This window comes from Fukomys damarensis, unplaced genomic scaffold (assembly GCF_012274545.1).
Source record: "Fukomys damarensis isolate Sample0158 unplaced genomic scaffold, DMR_v1.0_HiC HiC_scaffold_6, whole genome shotgun sequence".
NCBI classification, from domain to species: domain Eukaryota; kingdom Metazoa; phylum Chordata; class Mammalia; order Rodentia; family Bathyergidae; genus Fukomys; species Fukomys damarensis.
The window spans coordinates 40620691-40636986 of record NW_022900918.1 but is presented as its reverse complement, the minus strand read 5'-3'; the positions used below and the strand labels follow the sequence as shown (position 1 = coordinate 40636986).

General features: G+C 46.2%; 1 protein-coding gene across 1 annotated transcript in view; it reads right to left on the bottom strand.

The window, feature by feature from the left end:
• The window catches only part of Myo16 (myosin XVI), a 378094-nt gene that overhangs the window by 344390 nt on the left and 17408 nt on the right, over nucleotides 1–16296 (bottom strand). The window contains exon 2 of the mRNA XM_010619995.3: nucleotides 9314–9577. Coding sequence (XP_010618297.1) covers nucleotides 9314–9577 — 264 coding nt within the window. The remainder of the gene's footprint in view (nucleotides 1–9313; nucleotides 9578–16296) is intronic.

Sequence of the window (16296 nt, the reverse complement as noted above, 5' to 3'; positions counted from 1 at the left end):
GGTTCATCTTCTGTCTCCCTCCCTCCAACAAATGCCACAGCCTTTCCTTTGAAATGGAATAAGTTTTTAGAATGGGTGGTGCTTCCTTCTGTCTAGGTTATAAATGCTTAAAAAGCACATTTCTCTCTCTTTTTTCAATTGTTCTCACAGCACCTATAAACTTGTTACCACCGAGCACGTAGATAAAATAACGAATACATCTTAGGAATTACGAATTTGGTATCGGTTCAGTGTTAAGCTATGCGTCAACTTTATACGGAAGCCTTCAGGGTTTAAATACACTTTATTTCCAACTTTTTGATTTTTCATTTTATGACTGGACACCTTCAATTATCTAACAGCTGCTGCCTTTTAACTGAAAGCATCATGGACCAATGAACCAGCTAGGTGAAATTCTCCCTTGCCCGGGATCTCTACCTTGGGCACGCACACAAGCTATTACACACTTAGGTGTGCCGATCTTGGACGGAGAGCTGCACTTGTGGATAGAAATCTGGATGTTGCACTGTTGATCCTTGAAACTACCTCAGCAAGCATCTTCAGGTCATCCTCCTGCACCCCTCTCCCCTCGTCCTGGCTAAGGCCAAGGAAAGGGTGAACTAACAGCTGCTTTCCTCGAACACTGTCGCATCCTAGGAGCAGCACAGAGGACAGGAGTGGCAGTGGTGAGGCAGCCTTCTTCCCACCTGGGACATGGAAGGCAAAGAAGCAACATCCTCTCTGCCTGTTTCTTCCTTAAAGACAGGATGATGCTGTACATTTGTTTTAAAGCTCAAAGAATCTAACATACAAGACATGCATATTAAGTCCATCTCTTGTGGAAGTCTACATCCATTCTACGTCTACACAAACTCTGAATTTTGACTACTAGACTTATGCACCCTTGTGGGGTACTTGACATGCATCACAAACTCTATTCATTAAAAATGCACAGGTGCAGCTGGACGTGGGCAACCTTCTGGGGCCATGTGGCCGCCGTTCTTAAGGTGGAGAGACCCTGGTTCTATTTTCTGCAGGAGTGCACCAGAATCTATCTATAGCCAGTCATATCTTCTAAAGGGCATTTGTGCAACTGGCTGGGGGGAGGTGGGGAGAGGATGAGCTGTTCTCAGCACAGGTCCTTCTGCACCTTGGCAGACACGGGCAGCCACCCTCTTACAGGGCGAATGTTGATTCAGTGCTGCCCAGGAAACATCACCCAGGTGCCTTCGTCACTTGTACACTAGGACTAAACGCAAGCAAAAACATTAAAGCACTGAGTATTTAGTAACTAAGGACTTCCGAATTGTGACTTCTGTGGCGATCTAGTGATGGGAAGGAAAGGGCTGAGCAAACACTCCAATGTGCACACAGTTTAAGGGTGTCCACAGGAAGCTGAGCGCCCTCCACCCCCCGGGGGCACAGACATGGAGAGAGCCTGGGTCATCGACAGCACCACCCTGGGAGGGCGGAGTGGTGTTCAGGGACACTGCGTAGCTCCCACAGCAGGTCGCTATGCAAACAACACGTCCCTGTCCTGCCTCCCTCTGCCCTCTCTCACCATATGACCGCTGCCCCTGTGCTGTCATCTGTCCCTAGGCTCTCACTGGAAGCTAAATGGGGGAGGCGTGGACACTCAGCTTCCAAAACTGTGCTACATAACCCTTTTGTCTTTAAAAGCACCCAGCCTTGGTTACTTTGTACAGCAACAGAAAACACATTAATATGGCTAACTCACATGAATTAAGTTAACAGGCAAGCTCATTTTATATTTTAATACAGAAAACACTAAAAGTATTTATGAAATTGCTTCTCTGATCCAAGGCTGTACTTTTGGGGATGAAAGAAGAGAGAAAACTTGGTTCTACAGATTTGCTCAGGAGTGTCCAGTCTATGGGTAAACATGGCATCTGATTTATGTCGACCCTGTACATATTCTAGCATATTCTTAGAGGACTCTGGCTGACTCCAGCTGATATTTCTGGTAGCAGAGAGGGCAGAAGAATCACACAAATTAGCACCAAAGTCAAAAGGACTTCAAGATTTCTGTCTTGGAAGACAGGGCGGTGATGGCGAGGTTAACTACAATTGAGGGTCGAAGAGGGAGTCTCAGTTAGGGGATGGATATTCTACTTTGGGATGTGTGAGTTAGAAAAGCCCCGAGTAAAATCATATTATATGAGTTAGCAAACCTGAGGGATTTGGGGAGTAGCAAGTTTAGAAGAAGAATTTACATCGTGAGTTTGCCTCTTTGTCTCCTACTCACTCTGTCTATTCCTCTGTCTCTTTTTCTTTTGAGTGCTCTGACTCAGAGTTGAATGAGCAACACTAAAAGAACATTTAGAAATTGTTCTCAGAGAGCGGAAGAGCTGTTTAACACATTCTAGACCGACACAGCTCATCAAAACGGTAAACTGCAACTCAAATGCCCCCAGCTCCCAGGAGGGAACAATAAAGCATCCAAGGTACTAAATTTAAACTCTCAAACACATTTATAGCTGCATTTATAGTTTTAAAAAATTCTGGATTCCTTTGAAATGATAAGCTAGAAATCTCAGCACGAATGACAGCACAGATATTGTCCTTTGAAAGATACATCTGACTCTTTATCCTTGGATAAGGCAGTAAGAGTGCTTTTATTTCGGAGACAAAATAAATTTATTTACACAAATACAAAATCTGTGAGTTTTAAGTGGAAAGCCTTTCTTTCTCTTTCACAATAATATTTTTTGCCTTCTCAATTGCATGGGCACGTACAATCAAGCACTTTAGTAGTGGAACATGAAATGGGAGTATCACTCTTTGATTACATGAAAACTTGTCCTTAGTGTCTTTCTTCCTGGAAGAAGTAGAACTTGCTAGGATGGCTAAAATGACTTCACTGAGATTACTTGGCTTTCAAAAACAACTGCCTAAATCACAAGAAATTTGTATTTTTCTCTCTAATACAGTAAGGAAAGTGAGTAAGGATGGAGGTGTTTCCAAAGTACATGATTTCTAAGGAAGATACTGACAGACAGACAGAGACACAACCATTGCTAGGTAGACAGATTTCCATTATTTTATACTTTGGTCAGGTCCACAGCTTGAGTAAATATGCCCTAATGGAGTAAGAATTTTTCTCGCCCAGTTTCATATATGGAAGTTTAAACCCCAAGGCAGTGGTAGTAAGAGGTGGGCCATGGAAGGAAACGAGATTTAAATGAGGTCAGGAGGTGGTTTCCCATGACCCATGAGGGACGCAGAGGCCTCCAAGGAGAGGGAGAGAACCCAGAGCTTCCTTGTGACCCCGTGAAGACCCAGCAAGACTGGGCGGGTGAGGCGAAGCCCCTGACCTTGCACCTCCCAGCCGCCAGCACTGGGAGAAATAAATGTCTCCTGCTTAAGCCACTCAGTCCGGGACTTCACAGAGCAGCCCATGAGGACCAAGACTCCTCTGTGGCCACATATTTTAATTTTGACAATCGAATAATGCACGTAGAAAGTGTAACGGTCATTAGACATCGGACTATTCGGCTGAGCCGCTCAACTGCTTCTTGACCATTTGATGCTAAGCGGAACTTCATTCGTTCCACGACTTTGCTTCCACCAGAAACGGTTCCATCACCACTGGGAGTGAGAAAGTCTCACGGGAAGCCTTTCGAAGGACCTTTCCCTCGTGGATTCTCTGTGGGATTCTGCCGGACATGGGAAGGGTTAGTACGGCTCACGGTGTGTGCCAAGCACACGAAGGACACCAGGTGCACGTCTGCCTGTCCTCTCTGCTTCTGCTGTCCCTGTGATTGCCTAACACTGGTCACTGCACCAAGGAAAATGTGGGACTCCACTCTCCAGCTCTCGGTCCACCGCCCTCCCACAAACTCACATGCTAAATGCAATTTCTTCAGTTGAAAGTTAATCACTGATCAGTTAAATAAAACTCACTCTTTGCATCTTTTGAATTGAACATCAAATGTGGCTGCTTGTAAAGTGTAGGCTGCGATGCCGTCACTCACACAGAAACAACCTAAGACCCCTGTTGTGCTCACTCCCTTCGTGCCAGTAAGAAAGCGCATCCGCCAGCCCTGTGCCAGCCCCGTGTAGCTGCTGCCCAAGTTTCCATTTGGCAAGGAATGTGGAGCGCCTCCTGATGGCCTCCGAACGGTCATCATGTTTCTCCAAATGGTCTCTGGGTGGAACAATTTCTGTGAAGGCAAATCGAGGACAAATCATATTCTAAAACCGATGAGGAAAATCGTACAGTAGGAAACCAAAGACTGAGAAGTCTAGAAAGGTGCTCAACCTTCTGTGGAACTGGTGGGTCACATCCGAGCCCTTGCTTAGATTCCCCGTTTGGTGTCTCATTTGTCCTCTAAGTCCTATCATTGGCTTCACACCGTCTTTCCATCCTGTTCTCTTCCCCCGCCCCTCCTCACCATCCATACTCCTCTTCCCACCACGCCCTTCCCCTTCCCCACCCTCTCTGCCCCTGAACCCAGGGCTCTGGGCTCGGAAGCTCCTGCACCTGCAGAGGGACCCTCCATCCTGCAGGTCTCCATCATGGTCTGCTGGCCTCACAGCTCCCTTGGCCCTGCATCAGGTGGATTAAACCCGCATCTCTCCAGGCAGGGCCTGCACGCTGGAATAAAAATACAATCGCCCCAGAGGGCCCTGCTGAGCAGCAGGACTGGGAAGGCGCAGCTCAGCTGGCCCCACTGAGCGCAAAACCGCTCTGCAAACACAAGGGCCAAGGGTGTGGTCCGTCCTCTCCCCTCTCCCCCAGGTCCCCCACTTTCCCTTCTTCAGTGAACTCTTTCTACACACCCACACTCGCAGCACCACTGCTCTTCTCCCCATACAGCTTTCTGTTCCTTTACCATTTCTCTCCTCTTTCAGGAAAACCCCCACACAGAGCTCTTCACATTTCCTGTGTCCAGTTTTATTTTACACTCTGTTCAGAATCTGGTCCATTCTGGTTTTTCCTCCCAACAGCTCCATAAAATGAACAACATCGACCCTTCTGAGGGTGACACGACTGCTGATCAATGGTTGTGACGGCGACACAACTTTCTCCTTGAAAGGTGCTGCCCGGGCTCCTGGAAGCTCCTTTCTGTTGCCCTCCAGCTCTGGATGCTGTCTGCACAGGTGCTCAGGGTTCCAGCTTCTTAACCCAACTCCTGGGGGCCCTGCCCTGTCCATGCCACTCTCTCCTTCCAGTTGTTCAGTCCCAAATCTCCTCCAATCTGTTCTTCCTGTGCAACACAAGACTTGGCTCTCAAATTGTTCCCAGTGGTATTTTGTCTGTGAAAATGCAAAATTATCTGGGGAAAGCAAGCGTACTGAGTTCCTCACCAACCAATGACAAAGTGTGAGTGTCCTGGAGAGAACAGTGTAACCACCCAGGCCCCCAAAGGGAAAAGAAGGAAGACCTGGCCCGGCGCAACAAGGATGGAAAAGGAAAAGGGCCAGACAGCAGGCGTGGGGGCAGCGGCTCCCAGGACTCCAGTGGCTGGGATCGCACTCTGGTCCGGGGCCTCTGTCCGTTCAGGGGCCTCAGCTCTGTGCAAACCCTCCTGCAGCGAGGCTCCCACTGCCTCCTGCACTCCAAGGCCAGACTCTGTCTTCCAGGCCCGTTACTCCGCTCTCCAGTGCCGGCGGCTCCAATGCACATCCCTCGGAAACTCTCCAGGGCGCTGACCCTGGACACTGCAGGACGGGTCTGCCTCTCTTCTTTAACACCACTCACGGCCTGCCATGAGCTGCATTCGGCTTTTTAAAAATGTCTGTCTTAGCAGCACATTTCCGCAGTGCGGGGTGCAGGCATCGCAGGAAATGTACTCGAGGCGTCTTGATTCTTTCTATGTCCCCTTCCCTCCCCTGCCTCCTCTCTCAGTCCCTTTCCCTTTTGCAAACAATCTTCCTACTTCGTATTATGCTTTCTTTTGCTCTTTCATTTGTTTGTACTTTGGGTCTCTCATAGAAGAGAAACCCTGCAATATTTAAGCTGTGTGTCTGACTTATTTCACCTAGCACGATGGTACCAAAGTGCATCTGTCTTCCTACATGACGCAAGCTTACCCCTCTTTATGACACCGCAGTACTGCCTTGTGTGCAAACATCACACTTCCTGCATCCGCTCCTCTGTGGATGTTTTATCTTACTCCCCCGGTCACCCACCCCCACAGCAGGCAACGAAGAGGGACAAGTGTGGTCTTCTCCATTCACAGTGACCCCTCACAGAACAAAGACGCAAACGTACTGACGGACTAATGAATGCGTCTTCTTTGGGGTCTGACTGTGGTTTGCTCTCTCTCGCCGACGCCCACCACCACCACCACGCCAGCTCTGCTCATTCTTCTCAGACCGAAACCCCCCGTGGGTCCTCCCCTGCTGTACTCCCTCCCAGCCCTTCTCTTTACCCCTTGGTCCACCCTGCAGCTAAGTAACTCGACCGATCTTTTCTAAAGTCCATCTGTACAAGCAGCTGTCATACCCTCCTCCTGCTGCCCCGTCCTCACCATCCACTCCTCTGTCCCCAATCCCGAGCCTGTGACACTGCTCTTGCTGGAAGCCTCCCGGCCGGTAGCTCCGCCACTGATGAGTGGTGTGCTCGCTGCCCTCCCTTCTCTGCTGTTTTATTTTTCCATTTCTATCTGGACTGGAAGTCTCCGCAGCTGACACTCATACCTCTTCCTGCTCTCCAGCCACCAGAGCGACAGCAGAGCTCCACACCCACCCAACTGCTTCCAGGATCAACTCAGATCTTAGGACGCAAGTGTCCCCAGTTCCTGTGATGCTCTTTGGTCTTGGAGTTTGTTGCTCTCATTTCTTTTGAACCTGAACTAAGACATCATTTTGTGCTTTCTGTAGATATTCTGCAGGACAGATGTGTGACTTGACACGTACATGTTTGTGCCTCACTGCTTTGAAAGCAATACAGGGCTTGGGCACAAGGACCCACATCTAGTTTCTGTTTCTGTGACACCTGTAGGGGAGAGGCCCGAACTCTGCCACTTTACTCTTGCACTCTGCTCTGCAGGGTGGTGAGGCCTGGGGGAGCAGCGATCTTTACCCTAGTGGGCTCCCAGAGTCACAAGGAGAAGGCCCTGAGAGGAGGTGGGCAGAAAGGAAGCAGGAGCCCCGCTAGAGCGCAGTGCAGGGCCAGGCTCGGCTCTTCCGAGGATGACGGGCTTGGGTCAGGAGATATCACAGTTGCCCCAGCTCACAGAGCCCCGCTGCTATGCTGCCTTTTCTACAGTCTGTCTTCGTACTCCACTGCTCCGGGACTCATCAAACTTGGTCCTCTACACGTTTTGACAATGTTATCCTGCTACTCAGGAATGTCTGGGGCCCAATATGGGAGCTAAAAGTTGTCGATGGCTCACTGTTCTTTCAGGCTGAATTCATTCTACATGGTGCTGCCCCTTCCTGGCACCCAGCACACCGGCGGGGTCACCCAGCAGCGGTATCAGCATTGCCTGCCACGCAGAGCCTCCAGAGGGCCCCAGTGCAACCAGCAACCACACAAAACTCGGGAGCTTTGCAGGGAGAGGGAGGCCCCTTGAGACCAACATGTTCAGTGAAATAAACCAGACACACAGCTTAAATGTCACATGGTTTCTCTCATAGGAGAAACCCATGTGTAAATAAATTAAGAAGCAAAATAAATGATAGATAATAGGAAATAGGGAGATAGGTCTTTCGCAAATCGGAAGGGGACCAAGAGATGGAGGAGAGGGCAGCAGGGGAGCAAAGGGGATGTAAAGAGAATTAAGATGTGCTGTGCACAGGTACCAACTAACCACGGTGAGCACAATAACTATGTACTGCAAACATGCCAATAAAAAACTTCACATTTTTTTCAAAAATCCAAAGAACTACTTGGGTCTTACTGTAACTATTATTGTACAAAATGCTCCATCCATTTTTATAGACAATCCTTTGTTAGAACCTTAGAAACACCTGTCTTACTAAATTTATGATTTTCTTAATGATTTCTCCGGGTGAAAATGTAAAAGGGTCAGAGAAAGTTCTGATACAAAATGAGCTACAAAGGCAAAAATCTGTTTCAGAGCTTTCTGGAGTGCAACTTGTGGTTAATGTCTTGTGAAGAATACTTATTTCAGATTAATCGAACTGCTGGTTTTAGCGCCAATCATGGCACATTAATTTATATTTGTTTCTTTGAAACCTTCTTCATTTATACTGAGTTGAAACATTTTGCCCCACAGGAACTTGAGAAAGTAGATTCTAAGAATAAGAACAGGAAAGTTCATACCCAGGAATACCTGAAAGGTAGGAATTGAGTCTCCTGAACATGACTGAGATGTGTACCTTGCATTTGGAGAAAAGTCGAATACCTTGCTGCCATTAGCCAGCCAAGTGTAAGGGTGAAGCAAAGTCAAAACGGTCTCACAAAAGGGCAGAGTGTGAGGCACAGCAATTCCAGGCTCCAAGGCATAACACAGAGCATGCTGTATATTATAGCACAGCACTAGTGGAAAATAGACACATCGACTGATAGAATGGAATAGCGATCCTAGGAATAACACCCAAATCCAAGCCAAGCAGTCTTCTTTTTTTTTTTTTTTTTGGTATCGGAGATTGAACTTGGCTCTTTGAACTTGCAAGGCAGGCAGCAGAACTACTGAGCTAAGTCCGTGGCCCCTGAGCAATCTTGATAAAAGCCTCTGCCCAAAAGCTGGAGAGCAGCTGGCCTTTTAAACAAATGGTGCTGTGAAAAGCGGATATCAGGGCCAGGGATTTAGCTCAGTGCTTCTGCCACCTGCCACTCAAGCACAAGGTCCTGACTTCGATCCCTGGTACCAAAAACAAAACAAAAACAACAAAGCCAAACCAGGTATCGCAAGCATACAATGGAATCTCAGCCCATGTAAAACTCATCTGTAAATGGACTGCACACAGATATAGCATAAGACCTGGAACTAGTGACACAGTAGACAGACAGAGACCCTGGAAGAAGCGATTATTTCGTTTTTGATGGTTGACTCTTGTGTCCTCAGAGTCTTGAAGGAACTGACTTTAGTACTATGGGCATGCAGATAAGAGCTAATGATTAATGAATATTAGAGCCAGAATCATCATCAAAGGAAACAAGCTCGCTGATAAAAAGTTTCATTAGCAACTTGAGTGAATAATTTGAGGGAAAATCACTTTTTTCAGCCATGTAAACCTTATAAAGTAAAATATAATAATTTTAGCAAACTTCACATTTTTTTTCTTATTTCCCAGACTTGGAATTTTTAAGGATGTTTCTTAAACAGTGCAGATAGTTGAAAGCCAGCAACCTCATTTATATCTCTCATTTCCCCACCGCATACCCCGTCCAACGCACCTTCCTTGTCGTCGTGGTGGACGATGGCATCCTGAATCATGTCCGCCAGGCAGAAGCGGACTTTCTGGCTCTTGCCATGTTTAAGCCTCTTTAGGAAACCCTCCTGCTTCTGCAGAGCCCTCTCGCGGTCGTAGTAGGCTTTGATTTGCTCACAGCGCATGCGCTTTACCAGACGCTGCCGCTGGCCCAGGGGAAGCGACTCCAGCAAGCACTGGTCAATTTCCATCTCGTGGGACCGAAACACGTTGCATAGCTGGAAGCAACCTGAAAAACGGAAACGGACGTCACTACCCGCATTGGTGCAAGTGTGGGAGTAGTACGGGGCACCCCTGGCACAATCCTGACCTCTTCCACCTCTATCCTGAAAATGGAAACTCCAGGCCCTCGCTACAGTCTGTGGGGAAGCGCAGAAAGTTGATGCTTACAGGAGATTTCGTGGTAACAAAACAAATGGGAGAATTAGATACAGGTCGGTCGTTTTCCTCAACACAATTGAATTGACCCATTCTGTGCTATTTCTATAAACACAAACGTGTAAAAATTCTTTTGTCCAACTGGATAATGCTAACTGAATTTTATATGTTTAAATTTTGGTCCCCCAAAATTCATGCCTAGTCTTTCCGAATACCTTAATAAAACTGATCTTGTACAGCATAAAGATTGTGCTAGGTTAATGCGATGGAATACATCTACTGCAAAAACACTACACCAATCACATCCCACCGATCCACTGCTGAATCCTTCTCAGTGACACTAATTTCTAAGAGATCTAACTATGGCATAAAGTATAAAGACAGAGGGCAGAGTTTTTTTGTTTTGTTTTTAGCATCTCAAAATCAAGAACAGGATGGTGGTTGTTGTCTTCGTTGAACTACAAATACAGCAATTAACAAATTGAATTCTCCACTCTAGATTTGAAAATATGCATCTTCTTCCTTCAAGGTGTTATTTCCTACAGCACCACCCAAAATACCTGCAATGAAATTGGACACTAGGCTAAAATTTTAACAGCAGCAGAATATTTACAGCACTGTAATCCTAGAATCTGGCTTGCACATAAAGATTCACACAAGTGCTTGTATACTGTTTTCTTAAAATATTTATGATGTGAGTTTGAAGCGAGTTAAAAAAAACTATACATGCAGAAAATGTGGCTGACCACATGTAGTATCTGAAAACACAGATAAAGGATCTGGTCATAATAACGCTGTTTGCGTTTCTTTTGACATTTTTTACATTTTTATTCCCACAAATACAGGTACATCAATATGACTATCCCTGTTTAGCAAGTAAGGAGATCTAGTTGAGTAGAAAGGCTAAGATTTGTTTAAGACCCAAGAGAGGACTTTACAGCAGAGTTAAAAATTCTCCGTACAGGATTAAGAACAAACAAAATACCCAGTGGATGTCTAAAGCCAGGTATTTAATATTCAGCTGCTCTGACATACACAGAAAGGAGAGAGAGAAATAAGTGCTGGGAATTCTGTTTTTGTTGTTTATCTGCATTTGAAAAAAGCTAAATATTCTGTAGTCATGTTTTCATGAAACCCCTGATAAGTTCCTATAAAAGTGGAGCAAAAACCAACTATCCAAGTAGGCAATGCTTGTTTTCCAGTGACCTTGTCCCAGATGACAGCAGTGGTTCTGAGAGAATGACAAATGCTAGTGACCGGCCGGTCCAGCCCAAGCCTGACCGAAAGCACCCACTAATATGGGGTAGGAAGGCCTTCTGCTCAGCTCCATTTAGAAACCTGCCAACTTGGATGCCACCCTGGCTTCCGGGACTGTCCTTGCTCTGTCATCAGGTGCCTGGGGACCTTCAGAGCCACCCACCAGAAAGCAGAAGTAAAGCAGCACCCCGCCGCTTGTGTCATGCGCTGATTAGCATGCACTGACAGTGTAGATAATTGAATAAACACAGCTGTCCCCTTGCTCTCCGCGCCTCCTGACCAAACTGTCAATTAATTTTAAGGACTCTGCATGACAGCTCGGGATTCCCTGAGCAGTCCTTCACACACTGTCAGAAAGGAGTGGCAGGGCTTGCTCTCAAATAATGTCCTTATTTTCCCTTAGGATCTGGAAGAGTCAAAGACCACAGGTGTTAAACTTCAAGTTCATACATGTATATAACACTGATTTTAAACACACTTCCTCATTAAACAACACAGATGCTTTGACTCTAAAGAGTCCGAGTTGTCTTATAATCTAAAACTGTATCTAGATGTTGGATTTTATGATTTGAAACTTGGTATCACCCAGGCCTCCTCACCACAGCGCACAAGTCACTGAGCACCACAAAGACAAACACTTGGGTCTGTTGTTGTGGCCGAGCCTGATCGGCCCTCCACAGAACCAGTTCTTCTCCTCCCTAGACCCAACAGGTAGATGCCACCTTTCAGATGCCCGTGCCTGGTCATGGGAGGTGCCACATGTCCCTTGCCTCACACTTGCCCCTACTCCAGACGGAGTCTGGGGCCTGCAGAAGCCACCTCAGGGCGACGGCCACACGTGCACAGGGCCTGGGTTGCTGTGTCGCTGCCTGCCTGCCGGAAGTCCTGGCAACAGCAAGTCTATATTTCCACTTCTGCTACTCTCAGCCGCTGATATTTGGGGTTTTAACTGTGACAACAGTTAACACTGCCTTAACAGTTGGGTGTGGTCAGGGAGCTGTTCTTTTTGATGCTAAATGGTGATCCAGGGCAAACTTGAGCTTTCCAGAAGAAAACAGTCAGCCTTACTGTCTGCCCTGTGGTGTACACTCGACTGGAAAAGTTACAGCATGCACTGGGGTGGGGGCGCAGATCTGCAGTGTCTGCCTGTTATCAGGTGCATGCCTTCCCAGCACAGCGGAGTTCATGCTACCTGTCTGACAATCAGGAAAGCAGGACAGGAAGATAAGCCACCATGGGACCCTGGCTGTAGGGGTGGCAGCTGTGGGACACCACCGAATCTGCCTGTTGGGGAGAATCAGGCTTCATGTGCCTCTGAAAAAACAAGCCCTCGAGACCGCATACTCCCGCGACCTTCCCAGCACGTGTCTGAAGCAGGCAGCCTTCAACCCCCACCGAAAGTGCAAGGTGGCAGCCAGAGGCCCTGCTCAGCAAACGTGCATTTCCACGTGATCAAAACCAAGAACCAGAACAGGAAATACAGAAAGGAAAAAGCAAAGGCGCATTTTCTAAAATAAATACATGACATCCAGGAGGGGAAAAAAGCAGTTGTTCTAGACTGTGGTTTACAGGACTCTATACACAATATCATAATGTCACGATCTCAGAACATTATAGGTGCAAAGCATCACAAAGAGCATGGACAGTTTCACCCAAGGGACATGTATAAAAAACTCACACCTGCTTTTCAGAGAGTAGACCCCTTTTTCAAGAATTCATGGATGTTTGATGAAATTGCCCCAGTTGTAGGCCACAAAGCACAGCAAATCTGACCAAATACTGCAGAGAAAAAGTTACACAGGTATTTTCTTAACAACATCAAGAACGGGGAATTGACAAGAGAAAAAGGACCTCACCTCCCAATATGTTCTGAAACTTACAGAGCTGATTCTAAATAAATTGAGCTTCAGGACGCAAACCTCAAGAAAAATAATTCACATGAAAATTTGGAATGAAACTAAAGCAGCTCGTAGATATAAATTTATAGCTTTAAATACATACCAGAACAGTCTCAAAAATCAATGAACAACAGGAAATGGTGCATATCTGTAACCCCAGCGCACTGGAGGCTGAGGCAGGAGGATCGATCACTCAGAGTTTGAGGGCAGCCTGGGCTACACAGTGAGTTCATGGCCAACCTGAACTATATCGAAAAATCCTACCCTGAAAAGCCAAACTTTAAAAAATCAGTATGCAAAATATCTTACTCATAACATTAGAAAAGAAAAATATAAGAAGCTCAAAGAAAAAAGAAGAAAATTATAAAAGAGGGTGCAGACAAATAGAAATAAAATCAGGAAGGGCAAAGATGAAAGGCACAAGAAATGGATAATATCTATATAACTTTCAGTAAGTGCCCCCAAAGAACACAGAAAACAAAAATATTGATCATTGTTCTACTAATTAAAATAGTAAAAAACTTAACATCGAAAACAAAAGTCAGCAGCAAGCAAACAAAAACAAGAAAAACAGCTTAAATTATCTCACCAGTACTTAATGAATGGATAAGCTGCATTTTTACCCAGTTCCCTCAAAAAATGAAAAAAGAGATGGTAATTACTTCAACTTTTGAAGCAGAAACCAAAGGAGGGCATCACAAGCAAGGAGGACACGGGCTGGTGTTCTCAGAAAGCAGACACACAAGAGGCCCGGACGGATACACAACAGCCTGCTTATTGGAGGGACCCAAAGATGCCCATCGTTAATATATATAAATGCCTGCTCCACATTCTGTAAATTCAGGAAAAGAAAGCTGTCTGCCACTGCTTCTATTCTAACTCAAAGTAAAGCTCTTAGACTCGAAAAATATATATAAAGGAAAAGAAGTCAGGGACAGAAAATGTGGCGGGAAGAAGATGTGTGTTTTCAGCCATCACTGTAAATACTGCTATCTAAGTAGAAAAACCAGTACCCATTAGGAACGGGCTCTTAGGGCTGATAATCCAGGAGTCTGCTGAATTCAAGACTATACAAACAGAGGGAAACTATATCTCCAGACCCAACAAAAGGTATTCCATTCTGCTGACATACTGGAAAATGGAGCATAAATTAAAAATACCATTGCTTGACAGGGTTGATAAGTGTCATCACGATTGAAAAGCAAGCTAGAGATAACTAGCAAAATTGAAGCTGCGTCCTTCTCACCACCCAGATATGTGCTCTGGATAGTACTTGATATGTGTTGCAGATGAAACTATATGCAAAATGAGCTAACATGTAAGGACAAAGTTTGGCTGTATCTCAAAGAAACTCTGCACAATCACTTCCCTTATTTTTGGAGAAAGTAAGGCAACTTAGGCACCTTCTCGATTCATTATTTTCTTTTCGTGGCATTGGTAAGGGAATAGAAACAGATCGATGGAACGAGATAGACACAAATCCAACACAAGCACAGCCATCGGCTTTGTGACAAAGCTATAAAAGCAAAGTCACTCAGGGAGGAAGTTCTTTGCAATCAGTGACACTCAAGCAACGATATCATTGTGAGAAAGCAAGGAAGGAAGTAAATGCACCTTCATACAAATCCCATGTTTCACAAAAAATTAAATGCAAATGTCACAGATTTAAGCTCCAAGTGTGGAGCTGTAACACTTCTAGAAGATAGCAGAAAATATCTCGGAGATATAGGCTTCACACAAAAGCACTATCAATGAAAGATAAAGCCTTTTGCTATATCATAGACAGCACAAAGTGGGTGAAAATGAAGGATACAGACTGGGAAAACTGCTTGCTACCTACACATGTAATGAGAGAACCATGTCTAAAATGTGTCAAGACTCAAAACTCAACAGTACAAAAATGCAGGCCCAATGGGACAATGTAAAAACACGTGGGATCACACTAAGATGCAGGGATGACAAATAATCATGAAAAGATGCTCAGTGTTATCGGCCAGGAAGGAAGCATGGAGTGTCACCGTGGTGACATCTCACGGTGCACGTGCTGGAAGGACAGCACCATACCCAAGGATGGCAGAGAGAGACAGAAGCTGAATTTCTCCTACTTTGATCACACAGGTGGAATGGAAAATATCACAGCCACTCAGGAAAGCAGTTTGGCCGCGTTTTCAAATCACAAAAGTGGATTCACGTCGGTCAGTGCAGGCTCAGGCTCCTCTCCACAGCCTTCAGTCTCTCTCCTGCACACAGGCTGATCACAGCGTCCTTAGACATCGATCGCCCAGGATTTCCCAGTCAGCCCCGCACAGGGGAGGACGCTGTCCTGCTCCTTCCAGAACTCTGGGAGGGTTAAGTCTGTATCTGAGACCATACGAAGCACAAGTGGCCGGCACTCAGGTTGTAACCCAAGTTGTCCGCATGTCAGTCAAGTCATAACCCGAGGGCCCACTGTACATTTCATAGCAACGTTTTTTAGATGAATCTGCATGGCTCACCCCAGCCACTCAGGATGCTTTGGCTCCTGAGGCCTTGCCATCCTCAGCTGAAAGCAGGAGCCGTACTCTCCCTGGGGTAGGTGTAGCAGCGACCCCCTCAGACACTGTCCATGGACGGTTTGGCACGAGCCAGCGATGTCCAAGGACTAACACTGGGAGACAAGGCAAGGACACAGGTGTGGCCAGTTCTTTGTCAGATTTCTGAACTGGATCTTGGTGTATATGTTTTTCTCTTTCATGAATGGACCTTAAAAAGCCGAGAGAGAAATGAATTATGGTACAAGTTTTAACATGCTCCTGGGATGATCAGAAATACGTAGCTCATTGGTCCATTTTTCCAAGAGAAAAATGAATCACCATAATTAAATAAATAAATTACAATTTCCCTGTGAAAGAAAAAAAATACATTTTATAACTTTTAAACAGGAATATGTGTGCATGGGGAATTAGGAGGATGGAAGCTATTTCCACTACGACAGCTTGCAGAGACAATCTGGGGGGCTTCTCTGGAACTCCGATGCTCTGTTTGCTGTGTAGCAGCTGTTGTGCTCTGCCCGATGCCCTGTGCTTATGGATGTCAGGTCCGAGGGGTGCAGGGATGTGAAGGGCTCACCCCAGGCTCATACCATGGCCACTGAAAGACTTACACGGGCTACAGACTCACGTCCCCTTGCCACAATAGAGAGCACCGCACAGCGATTCAAAACACAGTGGGAAGAACGGGAGGGCTAGGGACCTGCCCAGAGGCCTCACACCCCTGCCCTCTGTGTCTGTGCCTCTCACCCCTTCCTCCAACATGGGTCCCTCCCGTAAGTGCACCTGAACGCTCTCTCAGACTTCCTTCCAACGGGCACGATCTAAGACATGCAAGATGATAAACACTGAGGCACATAAGTCCTCTCCCAATTCCTATTAATGCT